General features: G+C 36.8%; 1 protein-coding gene across 1 annotated transcript in view; it reads right to left on the minus strand.

The window, feature by feature from the left end:
* rasa2 (RAS p21 protein activator 2) overlaps positions 1–15023 on the minus strand; it is a 47985-nt gene that overhangs the window by 27186 nt on the left and 5776 nt on the right. Inside the window, exon 2 of the mRNA XM_083552659.1 lies at positions 4892–5015. Coding sequence (XP_083408785.1) covers positions 4892–5015 — 124 coding nt within the window. The remainder of the gene's footprint in view (positions 1–4891; positions 5016–15023) is intronic.

A 15023-nucleotide genomic window follows, 5' to 3' on the forward strand; every position in this document is an offset into this window, starting at 1 on the left:
TACTACACTGAACGGATATAAAAAGTTTGCTCTGGCTATTTAAAACACAACACTTCTAGTGTATACATCCACTTTACACACATACAATTCTCAGTTTGATTTTGTTATACTTATAAATATATCATATGGACAAAAGTTTGTGGACACCTGACCGTACGATTGTGCTTTATGAATGCTATTCTGCATTTAGTCCCTATTTGTTGTTCTAATAGCCTCCACTATGCTGGGAAGATGTTCCACTAGATTTTTTTAGAGTGCTTGTGGAGATTAATGCTCATTCATCCACAAGGGTGTTAGGCAAAGTCAGGTGCTGATGTAGGTGAAGAGTCTTGGAGTGCAGTCAGCGTTCTGATTCATCCAAAGGGTGTTCAGTAGGATTGAAGTCAGAGCTCTGTAGCAGGCTAATGAAGATTTACCACTCCAACCCATGTAAACCATATCTACATGTAGCTCACTTTGTGCATAAGGGCATCGTCATAAGGAAACAGCTTGGGGTTTCCGACTTTAAGTGAAAGAAACATTTCATTCTACCACACCCAAAGACGTACTATGCAATTGTTTACCTCTAGCTTTGTGGTAACAGTTTGGAAAATAATGACATGGCTGAAAATGTCAGGTGTCCCAATACTTTGTGTATACTTGTGTATTCATAACCATCAACAAAGATATGTTTATAAAAGCAAAGAGTCAGAGGATTAAAGTATTCAAACACCAACAATTCATTTCAGCATCATTAGTATTTGATTATGGCTTCAAGATGCCTAGAGTGAGAAGTCATTTGCAGCATTGTGGATAAATTTATAGCCTATAACTCATAGCAAGTTTATCTTCAATTCATTAAGGTTGGAATAATACCTGTGATGGACTCACAATTTAAAAATCCCACATAAATCCTACACAAAGTTTTTGTGGAATTTTACGGGACCATGTAAGGGCCTTACTGAGGTGTTTTGGCTGCATGTGTAGGGTGTTTATCTTGTTAACACGTCCATCTTCTCACCAGATTTGGTTTCTTGGGAAAATCTCCTCTAATAGAGAAAAAACTCTGTTTATGCTTCCCTCAATGGCCTGTAATGCACCAGTACAGAGAAACAGCCTCACATCATATAGATCTCACTTCGATACCTCACTGTTTATGGAATTATATGACAAGTAAAATCATTTTCCGTGTATTCTATTTTGTTTCATCTGACCTGAATTGTCAAACATGCTTTACAAATAAAAATAAAAAAGTGTAGACAGTCTCTAAAATGTAGATTTTTTTAAAGGTGTCAAAAAGACACAAAAAGATTACTTGTTGCTCTCTGAGTAACTGCTATTCTGGCTGCTTTCAGGTCATCCTGCAACTCTTTTTTGATTCACTGCAGGCTTTTCTCATTCCTTCCTTATCATTAAATCTGCTCTATGTGTCCAGGGATTATTAGTTATAATTCCATGAATGTTCCACTCACTAATTTTTGGACCTGTACTAATGGGGATCTTTGCTGTGGTCTTTTACAAGGACATCAGGTGCAAACTGAACAACAGTGTGTAGTTTTAATGTCCATATTCAATACAGTGAACAAATACTTTTTTATTGTCAATAATGTCCTTTATGTCATTTATTCATTCACTCATGCATTTATTTGTTTGTCTGTTCGTTTATTCATTCATTCATTTTCAGTAATGGCTATTTTCTCGAGGAGGGAGGGGAGTTTATCCCGGTAATACTGCGCATGAGGTGTGATTGGCCTCCAGTCATTGTGTGACATCATACAAGTACACATTCACACACTCATTGACACCAAGGGAGAATTAGACACAGCCAGCCTACTTACAAGCATCTTTTTTGAGAGTCACATGCACAATCGGATAAATTGTGAATAAAGCGTGGATGATGTGGGTGATTTACAATCGCAGCCAAGATCTTCACTTACAAAGCAGGGGCAGGAAACAGTATGTAAATCAGGTTTTTTCACATGCTGCTTTTCTTGATAGCCATGGTGAGAACAGATCTCCAAAACAGCAAAACTGAAACTAAATCTTGCCACACACACAACGTATAGAGCTGATGAAAAGACAAAGCAGTGTGATTTGAACGATTTGATGGGCGAAAATAAATAAATAAATAAATAAATACTTGTCACAGGGCGAAGGTGTAAACATGCTAAACATTTTAAAGGTGTTTAAATTTCAAAATGAAAGTTCGCCTGCTGCCTTAAAGACGTGAGTCAACGTGAACATAACCTTTGTTCCAACTCAAAAAGTTGTACACATAGTCAAGACAAGGGATTACTTCACGTTTGAATCGTTCACCATCCAAAAGTCATGACCACTGCAGTTAAAAAGAAAAAAAAAATATTCACAGGATTCAAATTGGCTTTCATGTTTTGCATTGCAGGTAATATGAAACTAACTTTGACACAATTATGTTGTCATGACTGTAACAGAGCAAAGTTCCTGAGCATTTTGACATAACCTTGAAGATCCTTCTCATTCAAAATGAGTCAGTGGTTTAACAGTCATTCGACTGGCAGGAAAACGTACCCAAAAATAACCTTAATAAATCACACTGAGGGTGCAAAATGAACTCGCCTGTACAAAATCTGTCATGTAGAAATGCACCAATTTAGCATTTTTCCTTAATTAAAACACACAGAAACCGAAACAATCTGTGCCTTTTTTTTTTTTTTTTGCTCCAAGGACCCAATCCTCCATAGAGTGCTAGTAAATCAGCTTTTTATTTTTATTTATGCCTCATTTATTTCTTTTTACATACACAACGCTTTAATCAATCAGAAACTCTCTGGTTCATGGTGAGGCACTGAGAATTCAGCTCCTCACTACCTACAGAAGTGTTAATAAACATTATGTGAACGTTGTGTCGTGCAGAGACTGATATACTTACTGGTATTTAGTTTGTATTTGCTGCATGATAATGATAAAACCTTCTATACGATGTAGATGCGCAAGTATAGGTTTTTCCCGATCACGATTTTTGCTTGGTAAACAATCATGATAAATTATTGAAGCGTTCAGAACAGGAAAGACAAGAAAATGAGCATGTACAACATTTCAGGTTTAAGGAGAGCAGAGGAGGTGTTGCGATATTATCAGCTGCACGGTCGATTACTGGGGCAATCAGAGAAATATCAGTCAAGTGGCAGATTTTGAAGTGATTTTGCAGTTTTGCATGGTTTGACATGTAATTTTTTACAAATGTCTGTCACAACAAACACAAAAACACAAATATTATTTATTATTACCATTGGCATTATTTGCAAAGTATTAATTTTGTTTGATGTATGGCTACGGTATCTTTTTGAGCTAAAAACTGAAAAGGTTTTTTTTGGACATTTTAAAAAAAATTTTGGTGTATCCCTAATAAACGTACTATAGACGCTCAATTCATGTCTAATGTTAGCTTTTGTCAAATATAAACTGATACATTTTATTTCACATTAATAACAAACTCGACCTGACCGAAAATGAGTGAACCCGCAAGAGCATCTCTGTGCTAATCAAAAGCACATGAGATTGGGGAAAGGGGACACAGCTTCCAGGAAGTGAGTGTTAATATAAGAGAGTTCATAACACCTGTGCAAATTGTTCCACATTCACATGTCGGTTGGCTCAGTTCCTGTTTTATTGGGAAGAAAAAGATTTCTATGGCAAGTGTGTAGCGATTGGCAGATCTGGTGATATTGTACGTTATAATCAGCCATAAATGCTACTGATACAGTATCATGGCAATATAATATCACGTAGGGATGATCATTCTGTTATCTTGCAGAAAATTGTGGTCTATTTGTACAATATCATTTAGACATTTTAGATTCAGAAATGAACTTGCTAAATAATGTATAAAACTGCAATAATATTATAAGAATAAAGCTCCAGATTTCGGAGAGCGGGGAGAATGACCGTGTACGAATGGAGTCAGTGCGGTCGAATACCTCAGCACATACTGCAGACGAGAACGAACATCCGCCCACACACACATGCAACACATTACACACTCACAGCCCACGCAGTCCAGTACGCATGCGCGCACTTGTGATAACACACACACACACACACACACACACACACACACACACACAAATATCACTGGTGGAAAAAGGTTCAAACTGTGCAGCACATGTAGAAAACAAGGACACACACACAGCGAGAGAGAGAGAGAGAGAGAGAGAGAGAGAGAGAGAGAGAGAGAGAGAGAGAGAGAGAATGAGAGAGAAAATGAGTCAAAGAGATTTTGAAAGATGACAAAAAAGGCACAGAGACATGGAGATATATAGAGACAGAGAAGAAACAGAATAACGCAGACAGATTTGTCGATACAATCCATTATATGTCATGCCAATAAAGCAGACAAAATCGAACTGTACTAAGTGTAAGATCGAGCGAGATTCAAAAATGGATAGAGAGACTGAAAGAGAGAGAAACACGTGGGTGGAAACACTTCCTGAGTCACAATCCTGTGAGCACAGAGAACAACACACTGTTGTGAAACACTGATAAAATGACAGAGACAGTGGCACAGAGAGAGAGAGAGAGAGAGAGAAAGAGAGAGAGAGAGAGAGAGAGAGAGAGAGAGAGCGAGCAAGCGAGAGAGAGAGAGAGAGAGAAAGATGGTAAAAGATTGAAAAAAAATAAAATAGATGCAAGATTTTACTCACAAAACCAGAAAACTAAACTGGGATTCATTCATACACTTACTGCATGTGTTTGTGCATATTTGTGTGTGTGTGTGTGTGTGTGTGTATACACACGCAGTGTACACGATACACTACTTAGCATATGAAATACTGGCTTGAATGAGTCAGCTTCCTACTTCCTATCGAAGTACTACACAGGCGATGAAATACACGGTGCCCAGTAAAAGTACGAACCATGAAAGAACACGCCTCACCTCAGACTCTTGTCATACACTTTAGTGCGGAACACTTCCTCTTGGTCCAGACTGATGGTGCAAAATGTTCCAATGTCTCGGAGACGATTCGATACAGAACCGATGCCGAGGTTCCGGCCTTCACCTGAAAAACACACGTAATATGCAAATGCAAATTACAGTTTAAAAAAACAACTGCACATCAATTATGGCAAAACTTGCTTTTTTTTCAAAAATGTGTCTCCCCCCCCAAATTAAATATGAAATCCCAGAGGAGGGATGCAAGTTTTACAGTGGCCCTTATTAACCATCACAAAAATAAGGCTTAAGGAGACCTACAAACAGATACACACACACATACACAAGTAAGTAATGAAGTTGAACCAGTTATGTGTAGCCCCTATGTCACTGTTTATTTAAAACAGGTAATGACCGTTTGATTATACGGTTAACCATATATGGAATGTAGGTCATAACATTAAAAACTATTTGCCGTTATAAACCCTTGACATTTTGTTACCGCCATCTGGAAACAGTCAAATGCAAGATTTGTGATTTGATAAGCAGTTGACAAGGTATTAACCTTTGCTGTTTCTTATTTTTGTGACTTATTGTATGAAAAAAATAATAATACGTGCATACGTGTGCATTTAATAGAAAAACAAAACCTTGGGGGGGGGGGAGTAGGGGAGGTGCCTGGGGTTATCTAATCCAATTTATTTTCTGATGGTGCTTTTAGTGCTACCCTGCTCACCACCTAACTTCCGTTCAGTCATTAACACACCTCATTTGACCCCACCGTCAGCAAAGTTACAAGGACGGCACATGTCAAGATGTTTCTCGGTCCTGGCACCCAGGTGGGGGAACAAACTCCTCCTTGGCTGTCTGAAGAGCTGAGTCACTGGCAGCCTTCAAAACAAAGACTAAAGACCTACCTTTTCAGTGGGCACTTGAGTAAACAATTATTTAAAAAAATCCCTTCACTCTTATGTTTGCTTTTTATGTCGAACCCCCCCCCTGAACAGGGTTTTTAGCTTTATGTTATTCTTAGTCCTGATCTAGTGAACTAGCATTAGGATGCTTTATAGAGACTTCAAAGCACTTTGTAAGTCGCTCTGGTTAACAGTGTCTGCTAAATGCTGAAACTGTAAAATATACCAGCAACAAGGATGCCATTTGTATATGGGGAATTAGATCATTTGGGCCAGGAGACATGGTGGCATCAAGCATAATGGTAGATTTATGAGCAAAAACATTCTTCAACCTAAGAACTTTGTGTACATACTGTCAAAGCTGTGCATTATATGTACGTGTGTACAAATCTAAGAAAAAGCTTGTGCTTAGAAATTCCCGATTTATTGCATTCAAAAGTTCACACAAACATCTGAATACAACACAGGTACTGAGTGTATCTAATGAATAGGAAGTCGAAGCAGATTTTTTGATAGTGATACTGCTGTCTTTGCTTTTCTAGGCTTAAGAACCTTTCGTAATAGGAAAAAAAAAATGATGTGAGAGTTTATCCTGGTCATAGCTGTACTTGATGCAGAGGTGACCCTGAAGCACTAGGCATGAGCCAAAACCCTAATCCTAACCTCAGTAATCAAAAGGAATTCGCTTGGCACTTTTAGGTTGTTTTATTAAAGTTGCAGGTTTTGTCACATAAAAACAGTGTGTGTATGTGTGTGTGTGTGTCTCAGTGTGTGCATGTACGCAGAACTGTATATTAAACTGCATCGTGTGTAAGATGTGGTTAAAGGCGAGAAGTATTCACTTCCTCCCAGAATGCACTGCGACTTCCAGCAAAACAGTGATTCAGAAAAACAAGAGCGCACACACACACACACACACACACACACACACACACACACACACACACACACACACACATACACATACACAAACGCCACATATCATCCATATTTATTACACGTTGCACGAATACAACCCAGTAATTAAAGCACAAACTTGGAGTGGAGTATGATTAAGGGTAAGTCTATGATATTCAGGGGAAAAAAAATAAAAACTGAAATCTAAAGTCCAGTCCAGTTTTTGTCAGTTCATGTCAGACCTTATGAGTTTACTACTATATTTACAGCAAGTGTCTCCACTCACAGATGTGTGTATGTAAACAATACAGTACAGTCATATATACATACATTAGTTATCCATCATGATGCATTTCAAGTTCAGTTGAAAGTCTTAAAACATCATTAAAAAATCATAATATATGCTACAAATATCATGCTGTAAAGATCACAAGAGGTTCGTCTATTGAGAATTTTATATGTATTGTGACTTTCATTTAAGCATCGTATATGATTTTTTTATATATTATGAATATTGTGAATGCTGTATAGTGCTCATTTTTTTGTGAATTTAGTATGATGTATTGTATCTAGGGCTGCTGCTATTGATTATTTTAGAAATCGAGTATTCTACGATTATTCCATCGATTAATCAGATAAGAAGTACCTTTTCTTTAATAAAGAGGGATACTAAATAAGAAAGAGGAACTAAGACGGGTCTTATAAAACTAACGAGTCATTTTTTTTTCTTTTTTTTTTTTTAAATGTACATTTCGATTGCTGAATTTGCACACAAGAATATCTGTAAAAACTAAAACACATTTAGTGCATTTAATTGCCACATTACATGAAAATACAAACACGGTGCATTCAAAAAGTCCCTCTGCAGTTTAAGTAGGTTATGGGAAACTATTTGTTTAATGACACTCATTATTATTCTCACTCTCGTATTTATTTATTGGATCTCGCACAGTATCGCGATGTGGTTTTCTTGTCTCCGGAAAAAGTTGCCTGAAATCTTCCACGCAGTAAGTACGTGTATTTGTCTGAAGCTTTAAAAAACCTGCTCCACTACCTGCTCTACTGTGGAGGGACTCTTTGAACGCACTGTATATAAATAAAAAATATAGAAATCAATTTCCAATTACTTTATAAACGGTAACTGAACTGAACTGTGTTTTCTTTATGTTTTAGTTTGAAATTATCCCAAGCTTTGGAAACTTTCTGGTGTTTTCTTTGGCCTGAATCCTCTCCTCGCCCCTCGCTGTTTTCTCCCTGTACCTCAATGTTTTGCATTCTACAGGCGTCTCCTGTGTTACCTGTACAGGGCTCTTAAGAGTTTAGCAGCCGGTGCGTCAGTAATAACCGTCCGTGGGAAAAACGGTGCTTTGTTTAGTTAAATGGATGATTCTAATTTGACGTTGCCCGAATAGTCAAAAAATAAAATAGCAATAAATATGTTGTTCATATCTTAAGCTGAAACTAGAGGAACGGGGTGAAAAGTTTTCAAAGTAGAAATAATTTCAAACTAAAACATAAAGAAAACACCGTCAAAGTTTTAAAAGTAATTTGAAATTGATTTTGATAGTTTTATTGATATATTTGTGTTTGAATTTTGATGTAATATGGCAATTAAATGCACTAAATAAGTTTAGTTTTCACAGATACTTTTGTATGCAATTTCAGCAAATGTATTTTTTTATATTATCTAAAAAGTAAACAAATTACTAGTTCATTTTAAGAGACCCATCTTATATTCTCTTGCAAATTTAGTATTGCTCTTTAATAAAAAAGAAAGTTTTATTATTATTATTATTTTTTAACTTTTTATCCGATTAGTCGATTAATTGATGGAATAATCGGTAGAATGCTCGAATACAAAAATTATCGATAGCTACAGTCCTGGTCATTTCTGAATAATCTGCAAATCATGGTACACAATTAAAGAGTTTTGCTTATCACTCATCTCCGTTCTTACCAACATCTAATCACTGATCACCATGGTTCCCAATAACCAATCACTGATTGTCATGGTTTTACATTGAACAATCACTAATAACCATCATTTCCCCAACGAATCTGATCACCATTCTTACAGTTTAAAGAATTTGTTCTGAGAATGTACTTTTGAAGATAAATGGGTGATGTGGAACCTCTAGTTAAGTAATGAAATGCTAGCTTCTTTATGAATGGAGGCTGCAGTGCCTACGGGAGCACCAGGGAACGTTTTTTCCCTTTTGTCTGAAAAGCCTGAACGGGCCTCTGCGAGTCAGCGTGTGGCACTGGTCAGACTCTAAACCAGCCGAATGGGATCATGCTTAGTTTTACACAGTCACCTCTTTACTTCATGTACAATGATATCAAAGTGCTGAAGTAACATCAAAGCAAAAGAAGTAGAGTCCTGTCTGCTTTGATGTTTTTTCCTCCGCCGACCAAATAATTGACATTTCCACAGTCAAATCTAATAAAAGTATTCTGCACTGAATCAACTAGTTGACTAGCCTATGTAATCCTTTACCCGACCCCCACACACTCCACACACCCCACCCATATACACTGTAACGATACTAGAGTTTCAAAATTTCGGTTCATGCCTCTGTCTATGCAAGCACAGTTCTCTATTCCAGGTAATTCTAGAAGAGAAACCAATCTATACTCACACACAAAAACACACAAAAACACACAAAAACACACACACTCACACACACTCACACACACTCACGCACACTCACGCACACTCACGCACACTCACGCACACTCACGCACACACAGGCACACACAGGCACACACAGGCACACACACGCACACACACGCACACACATTCTTCGGTACATACCTTTCTGACATGAGTGCGTGATGTCATATGCACACATACAGAGAGGAAGTATAATCTCCCACAAGTAAAGCTTTAGAGAGTGTGTGACAGCAACCAATGCCCTGCAGTCAACTTTATCTTACACGTATTCTTTCTCACACACACACACACGCGCACGCGCGCACACACACACACACACACACACACACACACACACACACACACACACACACACACACACACACACACACACAGGTGCGATCTGTAGGGAAACGAGCATGTGCCACATAGGAACGGAAGTGTACGCAAACCAAGAGGGCAAAGCCTGAACAAACAAGTTACAAACACACACACACATGCGCACATAAACACTACTACAGCCACTTTAAAGCAAAACGGTTGCAGAACTCCAGTGCTCCAGAATTATAGAACATTCTAGAACAGCTGAGATGAACAGTGTTTAAGCTCATTTATAGACGAAAAGACGGTTGATAGCTGGGATTGGCTAATATCTAGACATGATGGGAGTGTGTCATGATTGTGAGTTTATGCTCTTAATGATCACTAATCACTATTGTTCTATAAAAATTCATCGCTGATTAATCTTTTCCCCCCAAACACAGATCATTATGTTTCCTAATGACAAATCACTAATCACCACTGTTCCCAACAGTCAATCACTGATCATCAAGATTTTCATTGACCGTTTTCTAACAACCAGTCACTGATCTCTATTCTTCGCACCAACCAATCACTGATCACTACTCTTCCCAACACCCAATCACGGATTACCAGTGTTCCCAATGCCTAATCGTCGATCATGTTTCCACATGACAATCATTGGTCACCAATGTTTTCATCCAACCAATCACTGATCTCCACTGTACCCAATGACCAATCATTGACTGCCATTATTCCATCACTGATTGGTGTTGTTGTGTCCAATGTGTTACTGTTTCTAATAATAACAACAGCTTATTCATACATTCATGTGCATGGCATTACCATTTAAGATTAACTATAGAATAAATTAATAGACTGAAACAAAAAAGATATGTTGGCACAGGAATGACTTGTTATAGCTTATGGTTATTATAAAAGAAGCTACTAGCTAGGAATATTTGTTACTCCTTTCTTATTTTCGTATTTTCAAAAAAATATATAATAGAAATATTTTTATTGTGCTCTAAGCCTCTTCTGAAAGGCTTATTTAATGCTCTGACATGCAAATGACAGTGTTGATTTAATGAATATGTATGACATCAGCTAGAGACTTTTTGAGCTATATTGGTGAAAAACACGGGTTTGTGTCTTAGTAGAAGCACAAGCCAGCTTGGTTGTTTGTAATGTGATGGGGAGAATTAGTTAGTGGGTATGAATTAGTAAATGACGTGAATGGAGGTTAGAAAGACGACGCAGTGTTATACTGTTAACCACACATGCCGACAATGCTAATCGGGCTACATTTGTAATCACGTTTCTTTTAGAGATGTTGTTTAGATTATTAAGAGCTAAAAGGCATCAGGTAGAACAAAAGCGATTGGTATTTGTTATAAAAAAAAGTTAAAAGCCTCAGGGTGTGGAACTCGAAACACAAATGTGATGTTAGCTGTATCTTATCCCCTTTGTGGTTCCAATTTCATCAGAACAGTTTTCTGGAATGGGAAAAAGACAGACTTGGGAGTTCGCTGTGAAATCTATAGGGACAGCCTGCGACAACGGAAGAGAGCAAGCTTTTGTAGCAACCAATCCGCTCATTCGCCGCAGAGGTAAAACACTACCCGAGTTCATTTGTTGCTTCAGGAAACAACGCTGTCAAAACACACACATTACTCTCAGTCCCAAAAGGGATTTTAAGCATCGATGGCTGAGGGCACAGCTGGAGCAGCCGGAAATAAATCTGCATGAATGACTCTTACACAAGTTACCATTCTTTATTGCATCGGTGCACATTGCATCATAATCGGACGTCTCCTCTTAAACAAGCATGGCTTTTAAACATTGCCTGCATTAACGGTATATGCCTGCATTGTCATATTCCTTAGAAACGCATGCTCAATTTTATTACTTATATAGCATATATATATATATATATATATATATAGCATTTGACACATGAACATGGAGATTTTCGTCAGGAGTGACGAGGATGGACAGGATTAGAAATTAGTTCATTAGAGGACGTTGTACATGTAGGATGTTTTGGAGACAAGGTGAGGTAGGCAAGATTGAGAAGTTTGGTCATCTGCAGAGGAGGGACATGGGGTATATCAGTAGGAGAATGCTGAGGATGGAGCCAACAGGCAGGAGAAAAAGTGAAAGGCCAAGGAGGAGGTTTATGGATGTGGTGAGGGAAGACATGCAAGTGGTTAATTTGAAAGAGGCAGATGTGGAGGACAGAGGGGTATGGAGATGGATGATCCGCTGTGGCGACTGCCAAACTGATTTCTATTTACTGTAAAGAACATGAGATCAGTGGTGTTATGCCTACACAGTGAAGTTGACTTCTAATATAACTCTATGATAATACATCTAATAAAAGTTATAGTAGACAAATTGCTGCAAATAAAGCTTTTGATTTAGTTTGTTTACATTTCCAGGTAAAATAAAAGCTAGAATTAGACAAAAAGTAACATACATGATCGCTTTTCCTTTTCCTTGTATTTAAACATGTGGATTATTCATTTACATTCAATATTGTTCTATTAAATGATGAGCTTAGAACAGTTGGTAAATAGTTCAAATAGTCTAAAAAAAAAAAAAAAACCACACTAATTGAATCATTATCATGATTTGAACTTTGTGTAGCAGAAGTGAATTTTCCTGTTTCTAGTTTTTTAACCGGTTCACTGCAGCAAAGGTAAACAAGTAAATGATAGCACAGGCAGTCTCAGGACCGCATGCGTCTAATTCTTACTCATTTTCTAACCAATGATTTCAAGCTTCATATCAATTTGTATATTTCATATATCCATGTGCAATATGCTTATTTAACCAACTGGTTAATCACTGCACTATTTTCTTACTTTCTGTCTCAGGTCAATGTCTGTCTTCTATGCTTGGTCATTCAGATGTGTTTTAATCACATTTGTATTAGTCTATGTTGTTCAGTCCGGCCCTGCTGTGCAGTACCTGTATGATAAATGTGCACTGTTGGTGAACTCTAAACCAGAAACTGATTTCCTTGCAGGCTCAGGCATACATGGCCAATAAAGCTGATTCTGATTTTCTCTCTTTGGGGCTTGGTCTATTTTGTATGTCTAGGATTCTACATTTAATTATTAAATAAGGGTGTAACAGTACACGTATTCGTGATGAAATTTTTGGTACAGGGCTTTTGGTGCAATCCTTTTTACGTGCGGATCATCAGAGTTAAAATCTGAGTTCACTGAGTTTGTTTAGTCTCCGCCTTGCACTTTGAGTGCATATAATTTTGTATTATTATTATTATTATTATTATTATTATTATTATTATGATTAAACTTGAAAACATTCACAAAAATGCCAGGGGTATAAATAAAAAAAAAGAAACTAGAGTTAGAGCAGTGTCACTGTGGATACTCACTCCGTACTGGAAATAAGATTTGTTTTGCGCATGCATGAAAACGCTAAAGAACCCACTTCCTGTTTAGCAGCTAACCAGGAAGTGGCTAACACTAGTGCTATGGATTCTTTAGCGTTTTATGTCCAGCTGCAATAATTTTTCTTAAAAGGAGAAAATCTGGACAATTCCACATGTCGAGGGAGTAAATGAATAAAGAATAGAAGGAATGAAGACATAAGTTCAAGTTCATCTGTATTACCCAAATAGGGTCTAACAAATGTAAACTATTTAATTACATTTTTCCATTTGTTAAATTGTATTTAATCAATTTAATGTGTAAATTTAATTGATTACTTAATTTATCTATATAATAAAAAGTGTATTGCATTCATTTGATTTATTCTATTTAATTTTTTATAAAATATTCTTTTGTATATTATTTAACCAAACAGGCATTTGATTGGAAAATGTTTTAAAATGTAAAAAATTTCAATGTTAATGATCACAACTGTTAATAATGATTAAAAAAACAGTGTTAATAAAAAATGACAGGCAATTATTATCATTCTTTTTTGCATTTCTTGCCCCTAACCATACCGAAATTGTAAAACCGGGGCTTAAAATATGAGGTACGTACCGAACCATGAATATTGTGTATAGTTCCACCCCTATATTAAATAGAACACACTATTGCCATTGTCACAGATCAGGAAACACAATTTATATAGCCAAGCTTCAATCAGGGATGCGCACAGTCATTCAAATTTCCAGGTTAATTCTTTGACGTGTCAGTATTTGAATACAGAAAGCAGTATTCAGATATTCATTAGTCAGATATAGGCAGATATGCTTTATTGATCCCTGAGGGGAATTTGTGCCCTAGCTCCACACAAAGCCAATGAACAAAAATTAAAAGAAACCAGTCCGATAGTGTTTTGTTAATAGTGGTGTGCATGTTGATGGTGTGTATATAGAAACGTGTTTAAAAAAAAAAAAATGTTTGGAAAGCAACTAATTAGATAAGGCTTCTGGGGGAAAAATAAATAAAAATGCAATGACATTTTAAAAATGACACCTTACAGCAACTTTACAAAAAGATTTGCAATGTGGCACATCTCAAACACATTTTATACACCAGTTTTGGCTCTCAAAACTGAAATAATTTTTCACTCACCCTAAGCAATTTGTATAATCACCGCTCCGATCACACAGTGGTTCTTTTAATCTAATTACACTTTCAGTTGCATATTAACTTAATCATTTGCATTGTGACAGCAAGGTATGGAATGAAATACTGACTCGATATTCCTCCCTGAATTTCTGTTCATTCTTTCTCAACATTACATTTCTCAAAACAGAAACATTTGCAACAGCAGGACAGGCAGAAAGAAGGCTTAATTGCAGCGAAAAAATAATACTCGATTACAACACGCGTATAATGTTCTCCTTTTAATATAAATATATAATCTCCTTATATTAATATAAGATAATATTGTCACTTTATTAGGCTTACATATAATACATATCTATATATCTCTACTGTATAGATCCTGCCATATGAAATATGTGAATGTGGACTTTTGCCCTTGTAAGCAACAATGTAAACATCATGAAACCAGTAAGTATACAGGCACTAGGGGTGTGATGGTACTCAAATTTCGATATTTTATATCATTTCTGTGAAAAATATTTTCAGACAAGCTTCGAGTTCATTTGCAACTTGGGAGGGCTACTGAAAAAAGGAAGTGAGGCAATATCTCAGCAACAGCTTTGACGTACTGCCGTCAAATTTACTGAATCTCCCTGGGAACAAGAACTCATAATCCCAATGGCTTCTGGTCGTGCTCTGTCTCTATAGCTGTGAGTCTTAAAAAAATGCTTGGTCCCCTTCATTGATGCTTACAGCTGTTATTACTATTACTACTACTACTACTACTACTACTACTACTACTACTACTACTATTATTATTATTATTCCTACCCATG

The sequence above is a fragment of the Silurus aristotelis genome (assembly GCF_946808225.1).
Source record: "Silurus aristotelis genome assembly, chromosome: 10".
Lineage (NCBI taxonomy): Eukaryota > Metazoa > Chordata > Actinopteri > Siluriformes > Siluridae > Silurus > Silurus aristotelis.